The sequence below is a fragment of the Rhinopithecus bieti genome, unplaced genomic scaffold (assembly GCF_001698545.2).
Source record: "Rhinopithecus bieti isolate Rb0 unplaced genomic scaffold, ASM169854v2 scaffold_63942, whole genome shotgun sequence".
Taxonomy (NCBI): domain Eukaryota; kingdom Metazoa; phylum Chordata; class Mammalia; order Primates; family Cercopithecidae; genus Rhinopithecus; species Rhinopithecus bieti.
The window spans coordinates 317,981-343,284 of NW_016824266.1; the positions used below are offsets into that span (position 1 = coordinate 317,981).

The 25,304-nt window shown below is 38.8% G+C and overlaps 1 protein-coding gene across 1 annotated transcript in view; it reads left to right on the plus strand.

Annotated features, from left to right (window-relative positions):
- Positions 1-25,304, plus strand: part of NCOR1 (nuclear receptor corepressor 1) — a 197,874-nt gene that overhangs the window by 112,527 nt on the left and 60,043 nt on the right. Inside the window, 4 exon segments of the mRNA XM_017862217.1 lie at positions 5,023-5,530; positions 8,599-8,728; positions 13,407-13,602; positions 19,680-19,840. Of these exon segments, the coding sequence (XP_017717706.1) occupies positions 5,023-5,530; positions 8,599-8,728; positions 13,407-13,602; positions 19,680-19,840 (995 nt within the window).

The following is a 25,304-nucleotide window of genomic DNA, read 5'->3' on the forward strand; positions in this document are numbered from 1 at the left end:
AAAAAAAAAAAAAAGAGGAAATGAATTTCCTAGTAGAATTGTAGACTCTCTCTTCCTGTTGACTTAGCTTCATTTGGAAAGTGTCAAGAAGAGGACATAAATGCAGTTCATGTGACCTATGATCTCATACTTATTCCTAATCTTAATGAGACACCACAGATGCCCTGTTCATTGTGTGGCAAGCTTCTTGCCAATTGAAAAACGAAGGCAACTGCTGAAGGGAAGGTTCCTATATCTGTTTTCCTAAAACGCTTCTGACTGTGTGAGTATCTTTCACGATTAGAAGAATTAAATCAGACCAGAACTTCACCAAAATTTGGATTTGCTCTTGTTCTGTTTTTCTACGTCATTCTTTAAGGTTTTCTTTTGTATTTTCGGGGAAAAAAGATACTCATGTTTGGCTGCTGCTTGGTGAAACAGTATGCCTTGGAAACTTTCCTAGTGTTTTGTAGCTTGGAAGAAGAAAATTGGAAAAGTGGTTATGTCAAATGATATCATCTGCTGTATAACCGCTAACATGTCTTCTACTAGTTTGAAGGTAAATGCCTTGTTAGTTTACCCTTGGATTTGGGGCTTTCTACCACTATGTAAACAGAAATGAAGGTTAAGTTGGGCTTTTTGTTAGCTTTTCAGTGCTTTGGTAGAATCTTTCAATAACGGTAATGGCTGCCGTTTTTGTTTGTTTGTTTGTTTGTTTGTTTGTTTGTTTTGGAGACGGAGTCTTGCGCTTGTTGCCCAGGCTGGAGTGCAGTGGTGTGATCTTGGTTCACTGCAACCTCTGCTTCCCTGGTTCAAGCAATTCCCCTGCCTCAGCCTCCCGAGTAGCTGGGATTATAGGCGCCTGCCACCATGCCTGGCTAATTTTTGTACTTTTAGTAGAGATGGGATTTGGCTATGTTGGCCAGGCCTCGAACTCCTGACCTCAGGTGATCCACCCACCTTGGTCTTCCAAAGTGCTGGGATTACAGGCATGAGCCACTGCGCCCAACCATGGCTGCCATATATTAAAACCTTACTACATGTGAGGTACTGTTCTGAGTTATTTGCTTGTCTGTCTTTTGTTTTTATTTTGGAGACTCGAACTCTCATGTGAACTCCAGGTTTATACATTTGATCACCTACAGTATTTCCATTTGGATGCCTAAGAGCCATCTTATAGTAAACAGCCAAAGCAAATTCTTGTGTCTCTACCACCACAGGCTGCTTTTCCCTCTGGTCTTTCGCTATATCAATAAATTAGGTTTTCTTTAGTCTCTTTAGAATTGGATCCTTGTCTCCATTGCTCCTACACTGCTTCCAAGGAGCCCTCGTTGCAATAGCTTTTTGATTAGTCTCTTGCTTCTTTTTGTTCCATTCTTTTTTTTTATTTTAGAGATGAGGTCTCGCTGTGTCACATAGGCTGGAATGCAGTGGCTCGATCGTGGCTCCCTGCAGCCTTGAACTCCCAGGCTCAAGCAATTTTCCTACCTCATCCCCCCAAGTGTCTGGGACCATAGGCATGCAGCAGCACCACACTTGACTAATTTTTTTATTTTGTGTAGAGACAAGGTCCATTCTGTTTTTTCTTCCGCAGCAGCCTGAGTAATTCTTACAAAATATAAATCAAATCATGTTTCTTCTCTAGTTCAAATTCTGTAATACTTTCCCATCTCAGTAAGAATAAAGACCCAAGGCCTTACTGTGATTTTTGAGACTCTGCATGAACTGACCTTTGTACCTCTGTGAACTTTCTGCCAGCTACTTTTTTGTTGGCCCCCTGTGCTCCAGCCACACTGTTCTCTTTGTTGTTCCTGGGCAAACCAACCCCGACTTCAGGAGCCTTTGTGCTTTCTAATCCCTCTACCTGGGATGCTCTTCCCCACCATGTGCCCAGGGCTCATTCTCTTGTTTCCTTGAGTCCTCTGTTCAGATATCACTTTATTTTATAATACCTCCTCCCCACCTCTTTCTCAGTTTTGTCATTTAGTCACTGCACTGATCACCACCTGATATATTACTTTTTTTGATTTTTTGAGACAGGTCTCACTTTGTTACTCAATGCTGAAGTGTAGCAGCATGAACAGGGCTCACTGGAAGCCTTGACCTCTTGGGCTCAAGTGATTCTCTTGCCTCAGCCTCCTGATAGCTGGGATTACCGGTGTATACCACCATGCCTAGCTAATTTTTTAATTATTTTTTTGTAGAGATGAGGTCTTACTATGTGGCCCAAGCTGGTCTTGAACTCCTGGTCTCGGGCAGTCCTCCTGCCTTAGCTTCCCAAAGTGTTGGGATTATAGGCGTGAGCCACCACTCTCAGCCTATATCACGTATTTACTATTTATTGTCTATTGCATGCTAGAATGTGGGCTCCATGAGAGCATCTGCTTGGATTTTTTTAAACTACTATGTCTGCGGTACCTCAGACAGCTCCCTGCACGTACATAGTTGACACTTAATCATATTTGAAAGAGTGAATTTGTAGAAGTTTTTTTATATTGCTATATGTTATATACAATTAAAAACTAATTTTTTTTCCCAGATGGTTATTTAGGTTTTCACAACCATTCATGTACTTTATAATCCAGCCAGTATTTGAGTCTGTTGTTTACCAGGCTAGTACTTAAGTGATAATCAAAATATATGATCTCTGTCTTCATGGAGTTTATAGCCTAGTGGAAGAAATAGCCAGAAATCATTCTAGTAAAGAAATGTAAGATTGTAACTGTAACTAGTACATGTGGTATCAGAACTATATTAGCAAAATATAACTTTGCTAAGGAAACCATGGAAGGCTTTTTTGGGGGTGGGGGTGGGGGGACAGAGTTTCACTCTTGTTGCCCAGGCTGGAGTGCAATGGCACGATCTCGGCTCACTGCAACCTCCACCTCCTGGATTCAAGCGATTCTCCTACTTCAGCCTCCCAAGTAGCTGGGAGCACAGGCATTCCACACCTGGCTAATTTTGTATTTTTTAGTAGAGATGAGATTTCACTCTGTTGGTCAGGATGGTCTTGAACTCCTCACCTCAGGTGATCCTTCCACCTCGGCCTCCCAAAGTGCTGGGATTACAGGCGTGAACCACTGCACCCAGCCCATAGAAGGCTTTTTCAGCATGTGATGTTTGAGCTGATCACCAAAGGAAAAGTAGGTAAAAGAGCCTTTCAGTAAAGGTGAATGGTATGTACAAAGTCTCTGTGGTAGAAGATGCGTGAGGCATTGAACAAACTAAATAAAGGCCAGAGTGACTTAATTCAGAGAGCTGTGTGCAAGCTGGAGAGGCCCCACTGGGCAAGGCCTTGCAGGCCATACCAGCAATTTTGGAACTTTATCCTAACAGTAATGGGGGTCCATTGAAAAGTTATGAGAGAGACAGTGAGAGAGTGAGTTATTGTGGTAAAATCTGGCTTTTAAAAAGATAACTGTCTTTGTTGTAGAGAATGGTCTGAAGTGGACTGAAGAGAGTTGGTTTTGGATTAGAGTGCTAGCTGTGAAGTCAAACAGGATTGGATAGATTCAGGAGAAATTTTTAAAGAGAAAATCAGTGAACCTTGTCAAGGCCGGACATAGGGTAAATGAGAGGGTTTAAAAGATGACTTCTTGGTTTCTGGTTTGTTTAATTGGATAGTAAACCCTAGAAAAGAATCTGATTTGCAAGTAGTTATTACAACTCTAGTACAGGACATATTAAATTTGTGATGCCTTTGATATATCTAGGTAAAGATGTCAAAAGCACTGAAAATCTATTTATAGAACAATACAGATGATACGGGGAAACATCTGTGTTACAACATTAAATTAAAAATCTGTGAAATATTATTCTAGAGTCTTCTGTCCAGTGCGGTAGGCACTAGATACTTGTGACTATTGAGCACTTGAAATTTGGCTAGTTTAAATTTAGATATGCAGGCTGGGTGCTGTGGCCTGTGCCTGTAATCCCAGTACTTTGGGAGGCTGAGGCAGGCGGATCACCTGACGTCAGGAGTTCAAGACCAGCCTGGGCAACATGGTGAAACCCCATCTCTACTAAAAATACAAAAATTAGCCAGGCATGGTGCCAGGCACCTATAATCCCAGCTAGTCAGGAGGCTGAGGCACAAGAATCGCTTGAACCTGGGAGGCGAAGGCTGCAGTGAGTCAAGATAGCACCACTACAATCCAGCCTGGGTGACAGAGCGAGACTGTGTCTCTAAAAAAATATATTAGATATGCGGAAAATGTAAAATACCAGATTTTGAAGACTTAGTATCAAAAAAAGGAAAAATAATTTTTTAATGGTTTTTCACTGTTGATCACATGTTAAAATGATGTTTCACGTATACTGGGTTAATTAAATAAATCCTACAAAATTAGCTGGGCATGGTGGCACACACTTGTAAATCCAGCTACTTGGGAGACTGAGGCAGGAGAATCGCTTGAACCCGGGAGGCGGAGGTTGCAGTGAGCCGAGATCGCGCCATTGCACTCCAGCCTGGGTAACAAGAGCAAAACCCCATCTCCAAAAAATAAAAAAATAAAAAAAAATTGTTTCAATTATTTGACCCATTTCTTCTTACTTTTTAAATGTGGCCATCAGAGAAAGTAAAATTACAGATGTGATTACATTATATGCCCATTGGATGGAGCTGTTCTAGAGTGTCAGTTCAGCTGGGTAAAAGGAAATTCACAGAAAGAGGCTTCTAGAAATACACCAGAATGTCATCATTTATAGGAATTTTTTTTGTTTAGCCTTATTGTTCGTTCTTTGTTTTTCAGTTTCATATAAATTATTTTCAGACATTCAAATCCTTTATGCTCTTAGTTTCAGAAGGTCAAGACAATTTGATCTTTCACTTTTATACCCTGTAGGAAACTTTAGCCTTCTCAATGGCTGTAAGTACTTCAATGTGGTCATCAAAGGAGTAGAATTCATCCTAAACAACTACTTTCAAGCATGGTTTCTATCACCACCTGAAACATGTTCATTATCAGATTTTTATGCTGTATCATTATCTTTAAGGTGCAGAAAATAGTTCTGATACAGAAAGTGCTCCTTCTCCTTCACCAGTTGAAGCTGTCAAGCCCAGCGAGGACAGTCCTGAAAATGCTACTTCTCGAGGAAACACAGAACCTGCGGTTGAGCTGGAGCCCACCACGGAAACTGCGCCCAGTACATCTCCCTCCTCAGCAGTTCCAAGTACAAAACCAGCTGAAGATGAAAGCGTGGAGACCCAGGTGAATGACAGCATCAGTGCTGAGACAGCAGAGCAGATGGATGTAGATCAGCAGGAGCACAGTGCCGAAGGGGGTTCTGTTCATGATCCCCCACCCGCTACCAAAGCCGACTCTGTGGATGTTGAAGTGAGGGTGCCAGAAAACCATGCATCTAAAGTTGAAGGTGATAATACCAAAGAAAGAGACTTGGATAGAGCCAGTGAGAAGGTGGAACCCAGAGATGAAGATTTGGTGGTAGCTCAGCAAATAAATGCCCAAAGGCCCGAGCCCCAGTCGGACAATGATTCCAGTGCCACGTGCAGCGCTGATGAGGATGTGGATGGAGAGCCAGAGAGGCAAAGGTGAGGCTCATTCCGTAAGTCCTCCCCTGTGCTTACTCTGCTGGTTGGTGACTGAATCACAGGGTGGTGCTGGCTGCAGACATGGCTCCTATGTAAATATTGGCACGTTATAGGTAGTCTGTACGATTTTAATATTGGGCTGATTACTATTCTGTTTAAATAACCACAAACAATTGTATGATCGTTTTAATGAAACAGATTATACATTTCTCCTATGTCTGTCTTGTTACATGTATTCTGTATGATAGCATAACAGGGAATTTCAACTAATAAAAGTTGTGAATAAACCACAGATAACTGTTGTGCCCGAGGAGGGCAGCAGTGGGATGTGGTAGATGAAGGTGGAGGCTAGAGGCATTGAGGAGCTCCCGCTGCGCTAAGGCAGTGCAGCCTCAAAACAAGGCCTACCAGTCCCTACTTTCTAGATAGAAGAAAATGCTATGGAAAGAGAGAGATATTTGGTGTTCTGAAAATTTTTAGAAAGCATAATTTAAATGCAAATTAATGATAATTATGATGACCACTTTTTTGTATCCGTTAACATTTTAGATTGTTCATATTTGTAATTTAAAATATCAGGTATAATGCAGATTAATTTGCAAGTTTTTTTGTTTTGTTTTGTTTTTTTTTTTTTTTTGAGACGGAGTCTTGCTCTTCCCCAGGCTGGAGTGCAGTGGCACGATCTCGGCTCACTGCAACCTCCATCTCTTGAGTTCACGTGATTCTATTGCCTCAGCCTCCTAAGTAGGTGGGACTACAGGCACATGCCACCATGCTTGGCTAATTTTTGTATTTTTAGTAGAGATGGGGTTTTGCCATGTTGGCCAGGCTGGTCTCAAACTCCTGACCTCAGGTGATCCACCCACCTCAGCCTCCCAAAGTGCTGGAATTACAGGCATGAGCCATTGCACCCTGCAGTCTACAAGTATTTTTAGTCATTAAAGGTTAATTAATTATACAAAAAATGCATCATATCTTTATGGTTTTTGTGAAAATTACAGTAAAAGATATATATTTTACAGGTATAGTTACTACTTTATTTCATATATTTTATTTCCTGGTGTTTCCTTTTCCTTAAAAGAAATTGAATCACTTATAATTTTAGTAGAATGTTAAATTGGTGCAAGTTCTAGAAGTGAATCAGACTGAAACATCACTTAATCCGAGCCCAATTAAACCCCTCTCCTTTTTTTATTTTTAATAAGAAAAAAGAGACAAACTACTCAACAGAGAGCTAAATTCTCTTCAAAGTTTAGCTTTCAGAGTGTGTCTTGGTGTCACTGTATTTTCAGTTCATATCCAATATATTTTTTATGTACTCCATAATGAGATTTGACACTAGAAAATTAATAGCACTATAGTGCTGATTCTTCAAAGAGTGTTTTATATAGTAGATGCTAGAATTTTCATCAACATGAATTGAAATAAAATAGGTGTTCTGCTTAACTATTGGTTTACCAGAAAATTTGACTATCACTCTTTTTCCTTCACCTCACAGTAATCTAGATTTTATTTTAATGGTGTCAGTCTTTAACTGCAGTAAACATAAATGGATTCAAGCTGTGTAGTCCCTTTTTAAGCATTCTTTATGAAACATCTCATCTAAAATAAAGATTATCTGTGTTTTGCACTGTTGGTTTTGGTAACTATACATGAAGGAAAGATTAGGATGGCAGTAATTTTTTTTTTTTTTTGAGACGGAGTCTCGCTCTGTCGCCGGGGCTGGAGTGCAGTGGCCGGATCTCAGCTCACTGCAAGCTCCGCCTCCCGAGTTTACGCCATTCTCCTGCCTCAGCCTCCTGAGTAGCTGGGACTACAGGCGCCCGCCACCTCGCCCGGCTAGTTTTTTGTATTTTTTAGTAGAGATGGGGTTTCACTGTGTTAGCCAGGATGTTCTTGATCTCCTGACCTCATGATCCACCTGTCCGGCCCCCCAAAGTGCTGGGATTACAGGCTTGAGCCACCGCGCCCGGCCGGATGGCAGTAATTTTAAATGGTAAACATCATAAGAGATGAATATGATAGTAGTTTTGAAATTCAGAAATTCCTTGGAAAAATGTGATGGTTTCTGAATGACACCCTAAAGTCTACACTGCTCCCATATGACCGAAATAACACTTTGAATTTTCTATAGCTTTAATATCATCTTTCTTCTTTATGTAGTGTGTGAATTGTTTTTTAAAATACATTCTAATTTTCTTACCAATTTATACATTTTTAAATGTTCACCTTCCCTCAGTGACCATGACAACATTGGGAAATATGACCAAGCTCATAAAGCATGATACTAGTACAAAATTTCCTGAAGTTTATATATTGGGTGTCCTAAACTTGAGTGTAGGTATTGCCAGCGTCAGCCGGTGGAGTGTGAGATGGCAGGGACTATGGTGAGCAGAGGAGTGTGTGCTCATGTGAGCAGGACAGCGGCTGCTAGATGCATGGCAGGTCGCTGCTGTGGGGGAGTGCTGATTTCGTGTTGTTGGTTCTTTCCATTTTTCATGAGAAGCCAGAAGTCTGGAATTTTGGATGAAATTTTCAGTTTAAAAATCACAGCAGCTTATTCAAATATTAAAAAAAAAACACTCTGTGATCCCAATAAAACATCCTCTAACAGGTAACTAGTTTTTAACCCATGTTAGGACATTTTTGGTAAATTAGGACTGAACAGTTTTAAATGGACTTTGTTCAGGTTGTTTTGTTGGTCTTAGAGACAATTGACATAAATTTCAACCTGTAAGTCAGTATTAGGTTTCTTTTTTCTTTTCTTTCTAATATAAAATGCTTTGCAAATTTGCATGTTTTTCTTGCACAGGGGCCATGGTAATCTTTGTATCATTTCAATTTTAGTATGTGTACTGCTGAAGTGAGTACAATATTCAGTTTCTTTATCTGGAAAATCAGCTTTATAGGTTCCTTTTTCCTTAACTGTCCAAATATCTTATACGGGTATATGTGTGTCCAGTTGTGCATGTGTATGTACATATTAACTTAGAGGAAATTACAGTGATCATATTTGTTTGAGTCTTAAAATGTATTCATTTATCTTTTTTTTTAAATTGCAATTGCAGGATGTTTCCTATGGACTCAAAGCCTTCACTGTTAAACCCCACTGGATCTATACTAGTCTCATCCCCATTAAAACCAAATCCACTGGATCTGCCACAGCTTCAGCATCGAGCTGCTGTTATCCCACCAATGGTAAGTTTTTATTGAGGAAGAAAACTAAAATTGAAAAACTGAGACCTTGATAGACATATTTCTTCTCTTCTTTAATTGGTTCTAGATTTTTAAAAATTGTGGTGCAAAATGTAACATGAAATTAATAATCGTAACCAATTCTAAGTATACAGTTCACTAGTGTTCTGTGTGTTAAGTAGATTGACATTGTTTAGAAAATGATCCCCAGGACCTTTTCGTCTTTCAAATGTGATATTAATTAAACAACTCCTGTCTTCCTCCTCCCGCCAGCCACTGGTAACCACTGTTCTGCTTTCTGGTTCTATGAATTTAACACACAGTTTAGATACCAATGAACCGTTTTTTCCCACAATACTTACTATACCAAATGTATGGGGTTTTTTTCCTCACACCAATGAATTCTCCACCTCTTTGTTCACCAGCTAGGTTCCTACAGTTGAGTTCAATTCGGACTCTAACTACCTGGTGTAATCGTCTAATACCACAAGTGTAAGGGCTCAGTATCACAAGGCCACCCCCATTTCTGATGCCAGCTATATAGATATTGGGTCCCCAGGTTACTCACACTTCTGACTAGGCTTCAAATTGGGGATTCCTCCAACTCTCCCCGTCAGGTTCCATAATTTGCTCGAATGCCTCAGTGAACTTAGGAAAGTGCTTTACTTGTAATTACTAGTTCATTATAAGGGATATAACTCAGAAACAGCTAAATGGAAGAGATGGATCAGGCAAGGTGTGCAGAAGGGGTATGGAGCTTCTGTGCCCTCTCTAGGTCTGCCTCCCTCCCAGCATCTCCATGTGTTCACCAACCTGGACACTCTTTAAACCCCATCGTTTGGGGTTTTTAAGAAGGCCTCATCACATAGGCATGAATGATTAAATCATTGGCTGTTGGTGATGGGTACAGGAACCTTTAGCCCCTCTCCTCTCCCTGGATGGTTGGGGGTGGGGTGAGCTGGATGGAACTGAAAGTTCCAGCCCTTGCTGGGCGTCGTGGCACCCGCCAGTAGTCCCAGCCCTGTATTCCCAGCTGTTTGGGAGGCCGAGGCAAGTGGATTGCAAGTTCAAGCCCAGTCTGGGCAAAATATTGAGAGACATCCTACCCCAATCCCCAAAGAAGTTCCATCCACCTGCCTTGTGGTTTTTTGGGCTGCCAGCCCTTATCCTGAGGCAATCTAGAGTCCCCCAGCCTGCAGTCAGTCATCTTGTTAGCATATAAAAGACACTCTACTGCTCTGGAAATTCTAAGGATTTGGAACAAAAAAAGTCTTTGGGAGAAGGACCAAATATTTAATTTTTATTGTATCACACTATGTCATATAAATGAAATCATACAGTATTTGTCATTTTGTGATAGGCTTATTTCACTCAGCATAATGTCCTCCAGGTATATTTAGCACGTGCCAGAATTTTCTTTTGAAAGGCTGAATAATACTCCATTGTATCTGTATACCACATTTTATTCATTCATCCATTCATAGACATTTGGATTGCTTCCACCTCTGGGCTATTGTGACTAGTACCTGTATGGTCAGTCCTTGATTTTAGTACCTTGGTTTTTCATATATCCTCCTGTGCTGGGCTTGGACATATGGGAGAGAAGGGTAAGAAGATGCTGAGTCTAACTTTGAGTAAACTCTTTGAGATAACCAAAGGTTATATCCTTAGTACATTGCTTTTTCAAATGACTTGTAGTGATTGATTGCAATGGTCATTTCCAGTTAAGAAAAAAAAAGAAATATAATGCTGTAGTCATAAATATTAGTAAGTCCTGTTTTTGTTTGTAACCACAGCAATAAGGAGCCATAAAACAGTAGTAGCATTAAGCATGTAATTAGGTTTTGAATATTTAGAATGAATTATAGAGATTATGGCTAGTCCCAGTATATAATTTGAAGTCTAGTTTATATTTTACCTTAATAATCTACAGATTTCAAGTATATTTTATTTACATTTTACCTTAATAATCTGTAAAGTTTGACTCATTTTTGATACTGAATTCCCATGTTGGGTATTGTTCTTTTCTTAAGTTATTTTCTCTTTATTCAAATATTTAAAGCTCTTACTTTATTAAAAAATGTGTTTTCTATCTTAAATAACAACTGGTAAAAGTTGTTAATTGTGTACTTATCACAAAAAGATCATTAAACATTTGTTCATTCACTGATTCATTCAAACGGACGAATGATTGAGTGATTAGTTTAAGACAGTGTTCTTAATACTGTGGAGAATATTTATATATTATAGTCTCTGATTTCAAAAAACTTAGGGACTGGTCTGCATAATAAGGCAAANTAAAGTTTGACTCATTTTGATACTGAATTCCCATGTTGGGTATTGTTCTTTTCTTAAGTTATTTTCTCTTTATTCAAATATTTAAAGCTCTTACTTTATTAAAAAATGTGTTTTCTATCTTAAATAACAACTGGTAAAAGTTGTTAATTGTGTACTTATCACAAAAGATCATTAAACATTTGTTCATTCACTGATTCATTCAAACGGACGAATGATTGAGTGATTAGTTTAAGACAGTGTTCTTAATACTGTGGAGAATATTTATATATTATAGTCTCTGATTTCAAAAAACTTAGGGACTGGTCTGCATAATAAGGCAAAGAGGCTGGGCGTGGTGCCTTATGCCTGTAATCCCAACACTACTGGGAGGCCAAGGTGGGCGGGTGACTTGACCGCAGGAGTTCCGAGACCAGCTTGGACAACATGGCGAAACCCTGTCTCTCCCAAAAAAAAATTAGCTTGGCATGGTGCCATGCCCCTGTGGTTGGGAGGCTGAGGTGGGAGGATTGCTTGAGCTTGAGAGTTTGAGGTTGTGGTGAAGTGAGATGGCACCACTGCACTCTAGCCTGGGTGAAAAAGCGAGACACTGTCTCAAAAAAAAAACATTAAAAAAAATTATCGTAAAAGTTAAAATGAATTAAAATGCGATGCTGTATTTGGTTAAAAAAGACTATGGATGTTTTGGAGAAGAAGGAGTGTCTTAATTAGAAACTTAAAGAAGACTCTGCATAAGAAATAATATTTTCATTGGATCAAAACAGCTCATTTGGCTTTATAGCAAAAGGAGGAAAAGCTATGTTTACATGTAAGACAAGGCACAAAGGTAAGAAAGTTATGGGTTTTAGGATCAGTGAATAATACTACTTATGCTAGGGGAAGAACTATGGAAGTCTTAAGTTACCAGATTCTAAAAGTCAGATCTCTAGGGCTTCCTAGGGATATTTGTTATTCATTAGGTATTTAATCGTGGACTGTGTTCTGGGCTATTTTTTTAAGTGTTGGACAAAACAGCTTGGTTGTTTTCTTCATAAAGTCAGAGAGACAGAAAAATAAAACAGTTTCGAACTGTGGCAAATGCTGTGTACTGTGAAAGCAATGAACAGGTCTCAATGAGAGGGAAAACGGGGAGGGAATCACCATGTTTTATTGGATGGTTCTGGATGGCCTATCTTAAAGAACAGTCCATTTCTATCCTAAGGGAATGGCTATGTGAATGAATTGGTTGTGGGAGAAAAGATTGATTAGTCAGGGATGGCTGCCAAGTTTCTGGCTGAAGCACCTGAGGTTCCATGTCTAAAATGGAGAGCAACTGAAGAAGAAGAAAGAATGGAGTTTCAAAAATGGGAAGTTCCCTTTTTAACGTAAGTTCTGAGCTTCCTTGGGATATCCCAAGTGGAGTTGTTAGGTAGGCCATTTTATATGAGTGTGGAACTTGGAGAAAGTGTCTTGAGGAAATAGAAAATTTGTGAATCATTAACAAATGGATGACATTTAAATCACATAAATGGATGTGATCCGCCAGGCACGGTGGCTCATACCTGTAATTCCAGCACTTTGGGAGGCTGAGGCGAGAGATCACTTGAGGCTAGGAGTTCGAGACCAGCCTGGCCAACATGGTGAAACCTCTTTGCTACTGAAAAAATAGAAAAATTAGCCGGGTGTGGTGGTGTGCACCTGTAATCCCAGCTACTCGGGAGGCTGAGGCAGGAGAATTGCTTGAACCCAGGAGGTGGAGGTTGCAGTGAGCCAAGATCACACCATTGCGCTCCAGCCTGGGCAACAGAGCGAGACTGTGTCTCAAAAAAAAAAAAAAAAAAAAAAAAAGAAAAAAGTATATAAATGGATCTGATCCCTGGTAAAAGAGAGATGAGGGATGGGACCTAGGGCCATGTGTGGTGATTTCTGATTTTTTGTTTCTCTTATTACAGCTTGTGTGATTTACATTGTGATTAGTTCTGAAAGAAAACTGGGTCTCGCTGTGTTGCCCAGGCTGGAGTGCTATGGTGCGATCTCAGTCCACTGCAACCTCTGCCTCCCATGCTCAAGTGATTCTCATGTGTCAGCCCCCCGAGTAGCTGGGACTACAGGCATGCATCACCGCACCCAGCTAAATTTTTGTATTTTTAGTAGAGACGAGGTTTCACCACGTTGGCCAGGCTGGTCTTGAACTCCTGACTTGCCTGCCTCAGCCTCTCAAAGTGATGAGATCACAGGCATGAGCCATTGCACCCAGCCTTAAGCATTATTCTTGAAGATACCTTTAATTAAAAAATGATAAAATCAATTCAACCAATAATATGACAGAAATAAGCATTACTTGTAACAAATGGCAATTATTATTACATTGGTTGTTTGCATATTTATATTTATTTACTTCCTGTAGGTATCCTGCACCCCATGTAACATACCAATCGGAACCCCAGTGAGTGGCTATGCTCTCTACCAGCGACACATTAAAGCAATGCATGAGTCAGCACTCCTGGAGGAGCAGCGGCAGAGACAAGAACAGATAGATTTGGAATGTAGAAGTTCTACAAGTCCATGTGGCACATCCAAGAGTCCAAATAGAGAGTGGGAAGGTAGGTAAATAGAGCCATCACCACAGAGAATTTTTATAAAGGGAAATAAAGCTAAACCCATAAGCAGTGTCCATTGTGCCTTTGTAAGTTATCAGCCTCCCAACTGATTATTACATTTGTCCCTAACAGACACAGTTCCTTAAATTGACCTTAAACTATGAAGAAATGTTAGTATTATTAACTACTAAAGGATGCCAGTAACATTTTTAGTAGCATTCTAGTTAATGTGAATTTTCTGATATTCATCTTTATGCTGGAAGACATTACAAATACAGTCATGCTTTATGTTCCATTCATCCGAATTTTCAGAGTAAGTGAGAATTGTTGTCCGGTCCTCGAAGCAAATCACCTTAAAATATTACAGTGTAATATTCACATTCTCTGGTAGATGAGAGACACAACTTTGTGTAGTGGCTATTCCCAAGCAGACGCTGGTTAAGCCTTCACCTTGGCATTTGCCAGCTGTGTGGCCACAAGCAAGTCACTTAACCTTTCATAGCTTTAGTTTTCTTATCTGTAAAATGAAAATAATAGTACAACCACCTTGTTGTGGTTGTAACATTAAGGAAGGAGCATTTGGTATTGTTATATAACACATGGCTCTGCGTTATTTTGTGTATAATGTAGTATATAATTACATACTAATTAGTGTATTAGTACTGTATATACACAGTATTAGTAGATACTATGGAGATACCTGTTTTCATTGTTACATCACTGTTTTATTTCAAGTAATAGATTTCAGTTGATCTGTTGCTGTTTTAGTTGGTGTGTGATACACTTTTACTTTCTTTAAAAAAAAGAAGAAAGGAGTGGTTTTTAAGTTTTAATACATCCTTCTGACATGGTTAGAAGAATTGGCACATGTTTCTGGTTAAGAATGAGTTTACAGTCTACTTATATGCTATGATATGCTTAGAATATAAGAATACTGAAATAGTCTGAATGATTCAGAAAATTCTTGACAGTACTTTATTTAGCTAAATAAGAGTTACTAGTTTTACAATGCCATGCATTCCAAGGGTTATTTCATATAAAATAGGAACTGTGGTACTTAACTGATCCTGCTGACTCTGCCTAGATCACACCAATAATGCGTTATTAGTTACATAACACACTGAACCTCTTATGTTAGAGTTTTAAATGTAAACTTGTTAATCTTTTAAACATAAATCTTGTGCTAGGAAAAATGTGAACCAGAATGATAATATCCACCAAGGAATATAAAAGGTGCTAAATGAATATTTCCTTGAATGAAGGTAGAAATATCGATAACTTTTAGGCTTTTACTTTGTTGGGTCTAGGGAATTCTTAATCCCTAGTTCTGTAATTGACACATGTACTCGGTAATTACACCTTAAAGGAATGAATTATAAATGAATGACATAATGGAGATATCCTTACTGCGTTTCACTACAGCATATTAATGGACTTATCACAGGTGTTTGTCTTTTGAACATTCCAATTATGAGGAAATCCATCAGTGGAAAATGATACTTTAGAGAATAAAAGTCTCTGGATGTATGTCTTACATTAATAATTTAGGATAGATTTTGTGAAGAAGTAGTAAAAGTTAGAAAAATGACATTCAGATGGTATCATTTGTTGAACTTATGCCAAAGCATAACATTATTGTTGGTAATATCTGGGTCATTTCAATATGGATATCATATTATAATTTTAAAGCCTCAATATCTTTTATTGATCTGCTTTATAAAATGGTTGTATTTGGGAACTGAACAAACTGAACCAGGCTAGATCTCCAAATTCTGAGACTCCAAACTGTGAATTGTATTTCTCTGTGTTAGTCACATTATACATATGGTTTAGATCTCAGTGGTATCCTAATTTTTAATCATAATTCAGTCATCTTAAAACCAAATTGTAATTATATGTTTGATTAGTATGACGTTAAGAATTTTACAGTTTGGTTGAAGGTGATGCTTTATAAAGGAGGGAAAGTTTATCCAAAGGTTGTTTTGTTTTAGCTCATCTCCCTAGTGTATTCATCCCATAATTTGTTTAACAAGTACCAGAAGTCTTTCTTTGAATCTATCCTGTAGTTCAGTGTATAGGATAACCTTTCAAATAACATTTTAATGTTTGCAGTTAAGATGCTTGTGTCTAGAATGTTCGACACAAATGGTTTAAATTTAACCTCACAGAACGGTTTATAGAGTGTGAAGAATAGTGAGAGTGTGGATTTATGTATAAAGTATCACCAAATATTGGTACAGTCCACCTGAATTAGGGCCATGTTTTCTACTTTTCCCTTCATGGTCTCTTAGCAAGTAACGGGCAGCACTTGTTGTCCAACTATTTGGTTGTATTTATTTCTCTTAATGTGAATGGTATAAGTAATTTCTGTAGGTATGCCCGTTTTAAGTTGCTTAAAGCTTTTCCCATCTGTAGAAAAGGTTGAAAAAAACCTTACAGAATTGTTTTCACTTACCAGTAACATTTACATGAGTTGACCTCTGCTTTACCGGTAACTTTTAAGCTTCTTTTCTACAGTGAAGGAACTCAAGCATATGGAGGTAGAGTTAGAATTGAACTTCTAATGCAATTTAACAAAATTATCCAATTAAAATAAGAGTTAAGGCTGGGCACGGTGGCTCACGCCTGTAATCCCAGCACTTTGGGAGGCCGAGGCGGGCGGACCACAAAGTCAGGAGATCAAGACCATCCTGGCTAAGTAAGAGACAGGTGAAACCCCATCTCTACTAAAAATACAAAAAGTTAGCCGGGCATGGTGGCGGGCACCTGTGGTCCCAGCTACTTGGGAGGCTGAGGCAGGAGAATGGCGTGAACCCGGGAGGCGGAGCTTGCAGTGAGCCAAGATCACGCCACTGCACTCCAACCTGGGTGACAGAGCCAGACTCCATCTCAAAACAAACAAACAAATAAATAAATAAATACAAACAAACAAAAGAGTTAATGCTTCTTTGTAACTGACCCTAGCTTGTTGCATGTTTATTTTGTTGCTGTTGCTGTTTTTCTTTTCCTGCTCCAGGTACATGGTAATTTAAATAGCTGTGTTTAGAATCATCCAAATTTCCATCATTTAAAAAAAATAAAAAAGGCCGGGCACGGTGGCTCACACCTGTAATCCCAGCACTTTGGGAGGCCAAGGCGGGCGGATCACGAGGTCAGGAGATCAAGACTATCCTGACTAATACGGTGAAATCCCATCTCTACTAAAAATACAAAAAATTAGCTGGGCGTGGTGGCGGGCACCTGTGGTCCCAGCTACTCGGGAGGCTGAGGCAGGAGAATGAGGCGTGAACCCGGGAGACGGAGGTTGCAGTGAGCTGAGATTGTGCCACTGCACTCCAGCCTGGGAGACAGAGCGAGACTGTCTCAAAAAACAACAACAACAAAAAAAAAAACCTACTTTGACCAGCGTATTTTTTTTTTTAACATAGTTATAAACTTACTGGAAATGGTAAAATAATTAGACATTAGATTTTTAATACATTATCATATTAAATTCTCTAGGAAAGAAGTGGTGATTTTCTTTTGGAGTTGGGTTATTGGTTATCTCATAAATCTGTTTACTCAGTATTAGGACACTTACTCTAATTCATTATATTAATGTGTCATAGAAGCAAAAAGTACTGTCATCTTGATGGATACCACAGAGACATCTGAAATTCAACACCCCGTCCTTTAGTGAGACACTATTGCACTGTGGTTTAGAGCTAATGGTCTGTAATTATACTGCTTTAAAAAAAATCCCTGGTAGACCTTGGTTGGGCAATTAGATATGATTTTTCTGAGCCTCAGTTTCCTCATCCCTCAAATGGTATTAATAATCACATTGGTCTTGAGGGCTAAATAGATAATATATGTAATGCACCCTGCCTAGCACTTGAATCTTAGTTGATATTTTTGTAATTGTTTCTGATTTTTAAAAGCACCTTAGTAAATGATTACAAAAAATAGTGTAGTAAGGAAATAAGAGGTTTAGATATTTGAAGGGAAAAGACAAATTATTTATAGGATAAGATTACTCACCTAAAAGCCTAAAAGAATCAAAAGTTATTAGAGCTAAAAAGAAAGTTCATTAGTTTCTCAGAAAAAATTATTACACAGAAATCCGCATCTTTCCTATATGTCTGCAGTAATCAGGTTTATTTATATAAACCCATATATATGAAAGAGATTGTTTTCTTACCAATATGACATATCTAGGAATAATTTTTAACAAGCAATGTATGGACCTATCTGACAAAAACAAGATTTCTCAACTAGAAAACTCATTATTATAAAATGTCAAGTCTTCTGTATTTATTCATAAATTTAATACAAGTCTGATGAAAATTCCAGTTGTTTGGGGACATTTTAAATTTAGATTTACCAGGAAAGATAAATGGATACAACTAGGTAGTGAAAATAATAAATAAAATGAGTGGGAATTTATTCTGACAGACATTAAAATGCTACAAATCTAAGTGGTCAGGGTTACAAATGAGTTTTAGTTTGTGCTTTTTGGATTTTCAAAAATTACAGATGTTAATTTCATTTTAAAAATAAACTATATGTTTTGAAGTCTTAATGACTGCATTTCTGGTGTGCCCTTTAAAATGTTTAAAGTTTCTTTATGCTTTATGTGGAGGTAACTTACATGATAAATAATTTTAATTAGTATTATTATAGTTATATGAATGGTTTTGATAAGCTTATATAGGATTTTTGGATTAGTTTGATCTGCATCTTTTGAAAGCCTTCTTCCATTTCTTAATTAAATTTATTTCTGTGCATATTATCATGGAGTGAGCTTCAACAGGCTAATTGTAAGAGTTGTGAAATCCTCGCAAAGCTAATAACCTCCAGTCAGGCCAGATTTGAATTAACAGAATTGCTTGATAATCTGATGTTTGCCTGTTGTGATTTTATTGCATGTGAAAACACTTGATTCTCCTTAAGAGGAAAGAGAAGTTCTTGGTCCTTTTAAGGGAAAACTCGTAATTGAGTATCTGAGGATACACAGAAGATTTAGAGTTAGAGGACTTCTTAACTTCTCTGTGGGTGGATTTTGCCCCCAGGAATTTTAGATTTTAATGTTAGTAATATAGTCGGATCTGCCCCTGGATGGTGTGGGCTTGGTCCTTTCACACTTACTATTTTAATTTGGGGTTCTTCCCTTATTTTGATAACTTTAACTTTCGTAGGAAAATCAGTCGCCTATATGCCTTATGCTGAGGTCAAACGTGCTCTAGAACAGGAAGCACAGATGCACAATACTGCAGCAAGGTCAGCCTCACCGTGTAGGCTTTCTCCAAGAGAAGTCAGTAAAGCCACTCCACAGCCTGATATGAGTGCAGCCCGCTATAGTGTCCCGCCAGGTAAATATCACTCCTCTGTGCAGTGGCTGCTGGCCATCCACCCACACATGTTCCACGTGGGCGGTTTAATCTCGTGAATGAACTGCTCTTCCAGGACATGTCCTTGCTGTTTCAAAATGACTTTGTTTCTCTGCATTCCATCATCAATTGTATTTAGCTGAGTTCACTGGGCCACTGGGAAATTTGTGTTCACACATTTATACTGTGACATTGACTGGCTCTTCCTTTAAGAAGAGTACATGAATTTGTAAAATTCTTGAGATCTCCCCATCCCCAAAATTCAGGTGTTCTGTGAGAGCCGGAATCAGTAAATGTTTCTCAAAATGTGCAAGATGCAAAAAGGATGTATAACTGGTTGTCAGTCATGTATGTGCATTCTATGAAGTAGTGTTATCAGCTGTTCTTAAGAAGTACTCTAAGAGTGGTGGCAAGAGATAAATATTTGAAGACTGATGTTTGCTATGCTAAGCAGTAGTTTGAAATGAGCATCAGCATGGAAGCTCTGGTTTGAAAGAGAGTTGAACATTTCAACCCCACAAATAGTATTTGTGACTTAAATATGTATACAGGCTTACGTGAATGAGAAATTTAAAATAGAAATGTTCATTGTTGGTTTCATCTTGCATTTTTTAATTTGTGATTTAAAAATTCAGGAATGACTGAGAGAGGTAACCTGTTGTAAACTAGGAAATGGACTATTTTAAAATCATTTTTCTTTCCTTTTAAAAGTCCTTCAGCCTGCTCCACATCAAGTGATAACTAATCTCCCTGAAGGCGTTCGGCTTCCGACAACTCGACCAACCAGGCCACCGCCCCCTCTCATCCCGTCATCCAAAACCACAGTGGCTTCAGAAAAACCGTCTTTTATAATGGGAGGCTCCATCTCACAGGTGAAACGACTTCTCTTTACAGTAGATTTCTTGTTGAATATGGCTTTGTTAAAACTTGTCCCTCCTTCTTGCACTGATCTGTCAGAGTACTAATAAATAATAATCTGTCTGAATATGAAATTTCAAGAGATAATGACCAGAAAATGCAGCAGTCACTATACTTTTGCCACAAATCAGAACTTTCAGTGAGTTATGTACCCAGATTGAGTGGTCATGGCATGCCACCCATTTAATTACACCTGGCACTTGGCATACCACCTAGTTTAATTTACATCACTCTAAACTTACCGAGTTTTAAACTTAGTTTCAAACAGCAGAATATTTGTTCACTAATCTATGGTAAAGGCTCTAAATATTAAATTGTAGGTGGTTAGTATTATAATTTATTCTGACTTTGGCCACTAAATCTTTTTTCTGGTTCATTAGTTTGTAAAAAATTGAGATATGGTCTGGTCTTAAGAGTTCCATCAGTTTTGATTAACATGGACATCAGTGGTCACACCCCTGTCAACTTATTGAACACTTCTTCACTTCAGAAAGTTTTCTCATGTTCCTTCCCACCCCATCTCCCCTCCCACTTCCTGAAGCAACCACTATTTGACTTCCTATTGTTGTAGATTAGTTTTGCCTTTTCTAGAACTTCCTGTGAATGGAATCAAACATGGTGTACTCTTTTGCATCTGTCTTCTTTAACTCAGTGTAATGGTTTTAGGGAATTCATCCAGGGTTTTATGTAATCAGTAGTTTTTTCCTTTTTATTGCTGAGTAATACCAGTTTGTTTATCCAGTCTCCTGCTGATGAAAACCTGAGCTATTTCCAGTTTTTGGCAGCTATGAATAAAGCTGGGCATTCTTGTAATGGGTTCTTTGTGGACATATGTTTTTATTTTTCTTGTACAATTACCTGGCAGTGGAATTACTAGGTTTTTGTATGCTTTATACTTTTCCAGAGTGGTTCTACAGTTTTATGCTGCCACTAGCAACGTACGAGACATGATTGCTTCATTTGATGTTATCAAGTCTTGTTCATTTTAGTCATACTTGGTGTGTAATAATATCTTATTGTGGTTGTATTTCACATTTCCCTGACAACAAACAGTGTTGGGCACTTTTCATGTGCTTATTGGCCATTTGTACACCTTTGAAGTGACTATTTAAGTCAGATTGTCTCTTTCTACTGAGTCTTTTTGATACTGTGTTGTAGGTCTTTATTATGGTTGAAAGTTCTCTGTTAGATATATGTATTACAAATATTTTCTCTGTTTTTTGTCTGTTTATTTTCTTACTGGTGTTTTGATGAGCAGAAGTTGCAAATTTTTATGTAGTCTAAATATAGATACATACTTTTTTCTCCTATGATTAGTTTTATTTTGCTAAGAAATCTTTGCTTGCTCCAAGGTTGTGAGATATTTGCCTGTTTTTTTCTTCTGAAAGCTTTGTAATTTTGGCTTTTATATTGAGGCCCATGACCAGAATCAAATTAATTATTGTGTATAGTATGAGGTCAGGATTAACATTCATCTTTATGTAAATTTCTAGTTGAAAATAGCACCAGTTGAAAAGTCTTTTACTCCTTTGATCGCTTTAGTTCCTTTGTTAGAAATCGTTTGACAGTATAGATGGGTCTATTTCTGCACTGTCTCCATGCTGTTCCATTGATGTACTTTTTCATCCTTTTGTCAGTACCACAGTCTTGATTACTATAGCTTTATTGTAAGTCCTGAAATCATGTACTATAAGTCTTTGGTGGTTTTGTTTTTCAAGATTGTTTTGGCTATTTGATGCCTTTCGCATTTTCATATAAATTATATAATCAGCTTAACAATTTCTGTCTCCCCCACTTTCTTTGGTTCCCAAGTTTTTTTTTTTTTTTGAGACAGAGTCTCGCTCTGTCGCCCAGGCTGAAGTGCAGTGGCCAGATCTCAGCTCACTGCAAGCTCCGCCTCCTGGGTTCCCTCCATTCTCCTGCCTCAGCCTCCCGAGTAGCTGGGACTACAGGCGCCCGCCACCGCGCCCGGCTAATTTTTTTTTTTTTGTATTTTTAGTAGAGACGGGGTTTCACCGTGTTAGCCAGGATGGTCTCGATCTCCTGACCTTGTGATCCGCCCGTCTAGGCCTCCCAAAGTGCTGGGATTACAGGCGTGAGCCACCGCGCCGGGCCTGGTTCCCAAGTTTTATTCAAGGACTCATACAAAAAATTCCAGGTAAATGAGTTTTAATCCTCATCTTCCTTCTCTTCTTTGTCCTGATTAATTTGGAAGTAACATAATCCGAAATTCTCTTTGCTGTTAGCAGCTATGCACACCAATCACATAGCTTATTCTTCAGATATTTTTTGGTGAGCTATTTCAAATACCCTTTGGAAAAAGGCACCTCAGAAGTTACGGTGCTTGTGTTCTTGCTCCTTTCAATAGTTACTACCCCTCCACCAAGATTCCCAGCTTTTCCATTCACTTTAATTCTGTCTTGGAGAAACTGCTAGCATTTGGCAGCAACATCTACAGGGTAGGTTCAGTCAAGGGTGAACTTCAGAACCTGCTCTTTTTTTTTTTGCCCCACTTTTTCATGGACATCTGGCAGCAGCAGAGGCTGAAACAATCTGTCAGTCTACTTAAAGAAAAAAATTCTGCTGGGATCTTTTCTCTTTTCCTTCTTCTCCTTCTCCTCCTTCTCCTTCTCTTTCTCCTTGTCTTCCTCCTCCTCCTCCTCATCCTCCTTTTCCTTTTCCTTTCCTTTCCTGTCCTGTCCTGTCCTGTCTTTTCCCCACTTCATTTATTTTATTTGCAGGAGTAGAAACATGTTTTAAGGGAGAGTTTTATTTTTCCCCCTAAACATGAATCTTGTAAGTAAAACCAACTTAACTATAGGAATGTAGCAAAGTAAGGGGAAAGTAGCACAAACCACCCAAGAGGCAAAGGTTGTGGGGAAGAGGTGGGTGCAGTGGGCATATAACATATGCATAAATGCTTTATGATTCACCTGCTCAGCACTGTCTCCCCAGAAGGCAAGCACAGGGACCCATTTTAAGAAGATGTTGCCCTCCAAACATCTGAGAATGCTTCAAATCATAGTTTAAGGTTTAAAAGACCAAAACAAAACAAAACAAAAAAAAACCCACGAACCACCCATCTGCTGGGATTTTTGTTGGAATTGTATTAAATCCATAGATCAATTTGGGGTAGAAATGGATATCTTAACATCGAACCTTCTAATCCATGAACTTGTATATCTTTTCATTTATCTGTATCTCTCAGCAGTGCTTTAAAGTTTTCACTTTAGAGATTTGTACATGTTTTGTTTGATTTATATTTGGCTATTTGATTCCTTTAAATTTTTTTTAATTTTTTAAAAATTTTTTGACAAAGTCTTGCTCTGCAGTAGTGTGATCATAGCTCACTGTAGCCTCCAACTCTTGGGCTCAAGCGATCCTCCCACCTCAGCCTTCCGAGTAGTTAGGAATTTTTTCTTTTTTTTTTTTTCCTGAGACAGAGTCTTGCTCTGTTGCTCAGGCTGGAGTGCAGTGACGCGATCTCGGCTCACTGCAACCCCTGCCTCCCAGGTTCAAGCGATCCTCCAGCCTCAGCCTCCCAAGTAGCTGGGACTACAGTCATGTGCCACCCTGTCCGGCTAATTTTTTTGTATTTTTAGTAGAGACGGGGTTTCACCATGTTGGCCAGGATGGTCTTGATACAGGAATGCTAAATAGTGAATTGGTGAACATGGACATGCGTTTCTTGTTGCTCATCTTAGAAGGAAGGCATTCAGTATTTTACTGTTAGGCAAAATGTTAAGTTTTTCATGGATGTCTTTCATCAGATTGAAGATGTTTCCTTCCATTCTTAGTTTGCTGAGACCCACCCTCACCCCTAGTTCTTATATTTTTTTAGCTCCAGAATTTCTATTTTGTTCTTTTTAATGATTTCTTTCTCTTTGTTGCTATTCTCTATCTGGTGAAACATCATTCTTGTACTTTCTTTTATTTTCTTCTTCTATCTCCTAGAGTAATTCTGTTGCTCAGGCTGGAGTGCAGTGGCATGATCTTAGCTCACTGCAGCATCAGTCTCCTGGGCCCAGTCTTGCCTTAGCATCCTGAGTAGCTGGAACTACAGGCATGCACCTGTATGCCTTGGCTTTTACTTTTTTTTAAATTTTTTTGTAGAGACAGAGTCTTAATATATTGTTAAGGCTGTTTTCAGACTCTTGGCCTCAAGTGATCCTCCTGCTGGGTTTCCCAAAGTGTAAGGATTCAAGAAGGCAGGCCACTGCACCTGGCCTCCTTTAATTTAGACATGGTTCATTTTAGTTCTTGGAATATATTTATAATAGCTGATTTAAAGTCTTACTTTAGTTTCTGTTCCCTGATCTGTTTTGTATGTACAGCTCACATTTTCCTGTCTCTTTGCATATCTTATAATTTTGGGTCAAAAACTGGACATTATATATAATGTAGCAACTCTGGAACTTGGATCCCCCCGCATCCCCCTACTTTTCTTTTCAGGGCTTATTGTTTCTGTTTCTTTTGGCTGTTATTATTTGCTTAGTGACTTTTCTTAACTAATTCTGTAAAGTCTGTATTGTTATGTGTGGCCACTGAGGTCAGATGAACTTAGTGATCAGCTAATGATTAGACAGATTTCCTTAAGTATCTAAAATCAGTAAAATCAGCCTTTGCTGAGGTGTGCTCTTTGTGTGTTGGGCACTTGATAGCTTTGCCTTAGTCTTTACTTCCTGGTGTGCAGAGCCTTAAGGACAGCCTGAGTTGAGAGTGTGGGGTCTTCCCATGTCTTTCCTAGGCATATCCATAGCCTTGCACATGCGTGTAACATTCTAGGTTCTAGGGAATATGTTGGAGCTTTTCAGACCCCCATGAACATCTCATTCTCTGGCTTTTCCTTTTAAGTGTTTTGGTTAGCCTGTTGTTTACCCTGGCTGTGATCTACTGTCTCAGGCAGTGGAGAAGTTAATCAGTTGCCTCTGATTGTTTTTGACGAGCCTGCACCTCCTCTCCCAGTCAGGTCAAATAAAGACAGCTTTGTGAATGGAGTCTCCCAGAGAACCAGCAGACAAGTCGGACAATGACAGTTATCTGGGAGTTAGGCTTTTAAGGAGCTCCAGCCTTGCTCTTTCCCTTCTAGAGGGTGCCAGGTAGCTGGTTTGCACTATGATTGTGGGCTCTTGGTTTTCAACACTACCATAGAGCTTAATCAGGAGAATGAGAATGGAACAGGTTAAAATCCCACAAAGCCCATTGTTTTACCTAGATTCAGCTTTTTTTTTTTCTTTTTTAAATAAGTGTTTCCAGATTTCTACAAGCCTTTGGTTAATTTCCAGGGTTCTTTAAACGTCGATTCTTACATTGCTTGAGACTGGGAGGTGGAGGTTGCAGTGAGCTGAGATGGCTCCACTGCACTCCATCCTGGGTGATAGAGCAAACCTCTATCTCAAAGTAAATATAAATAAATAA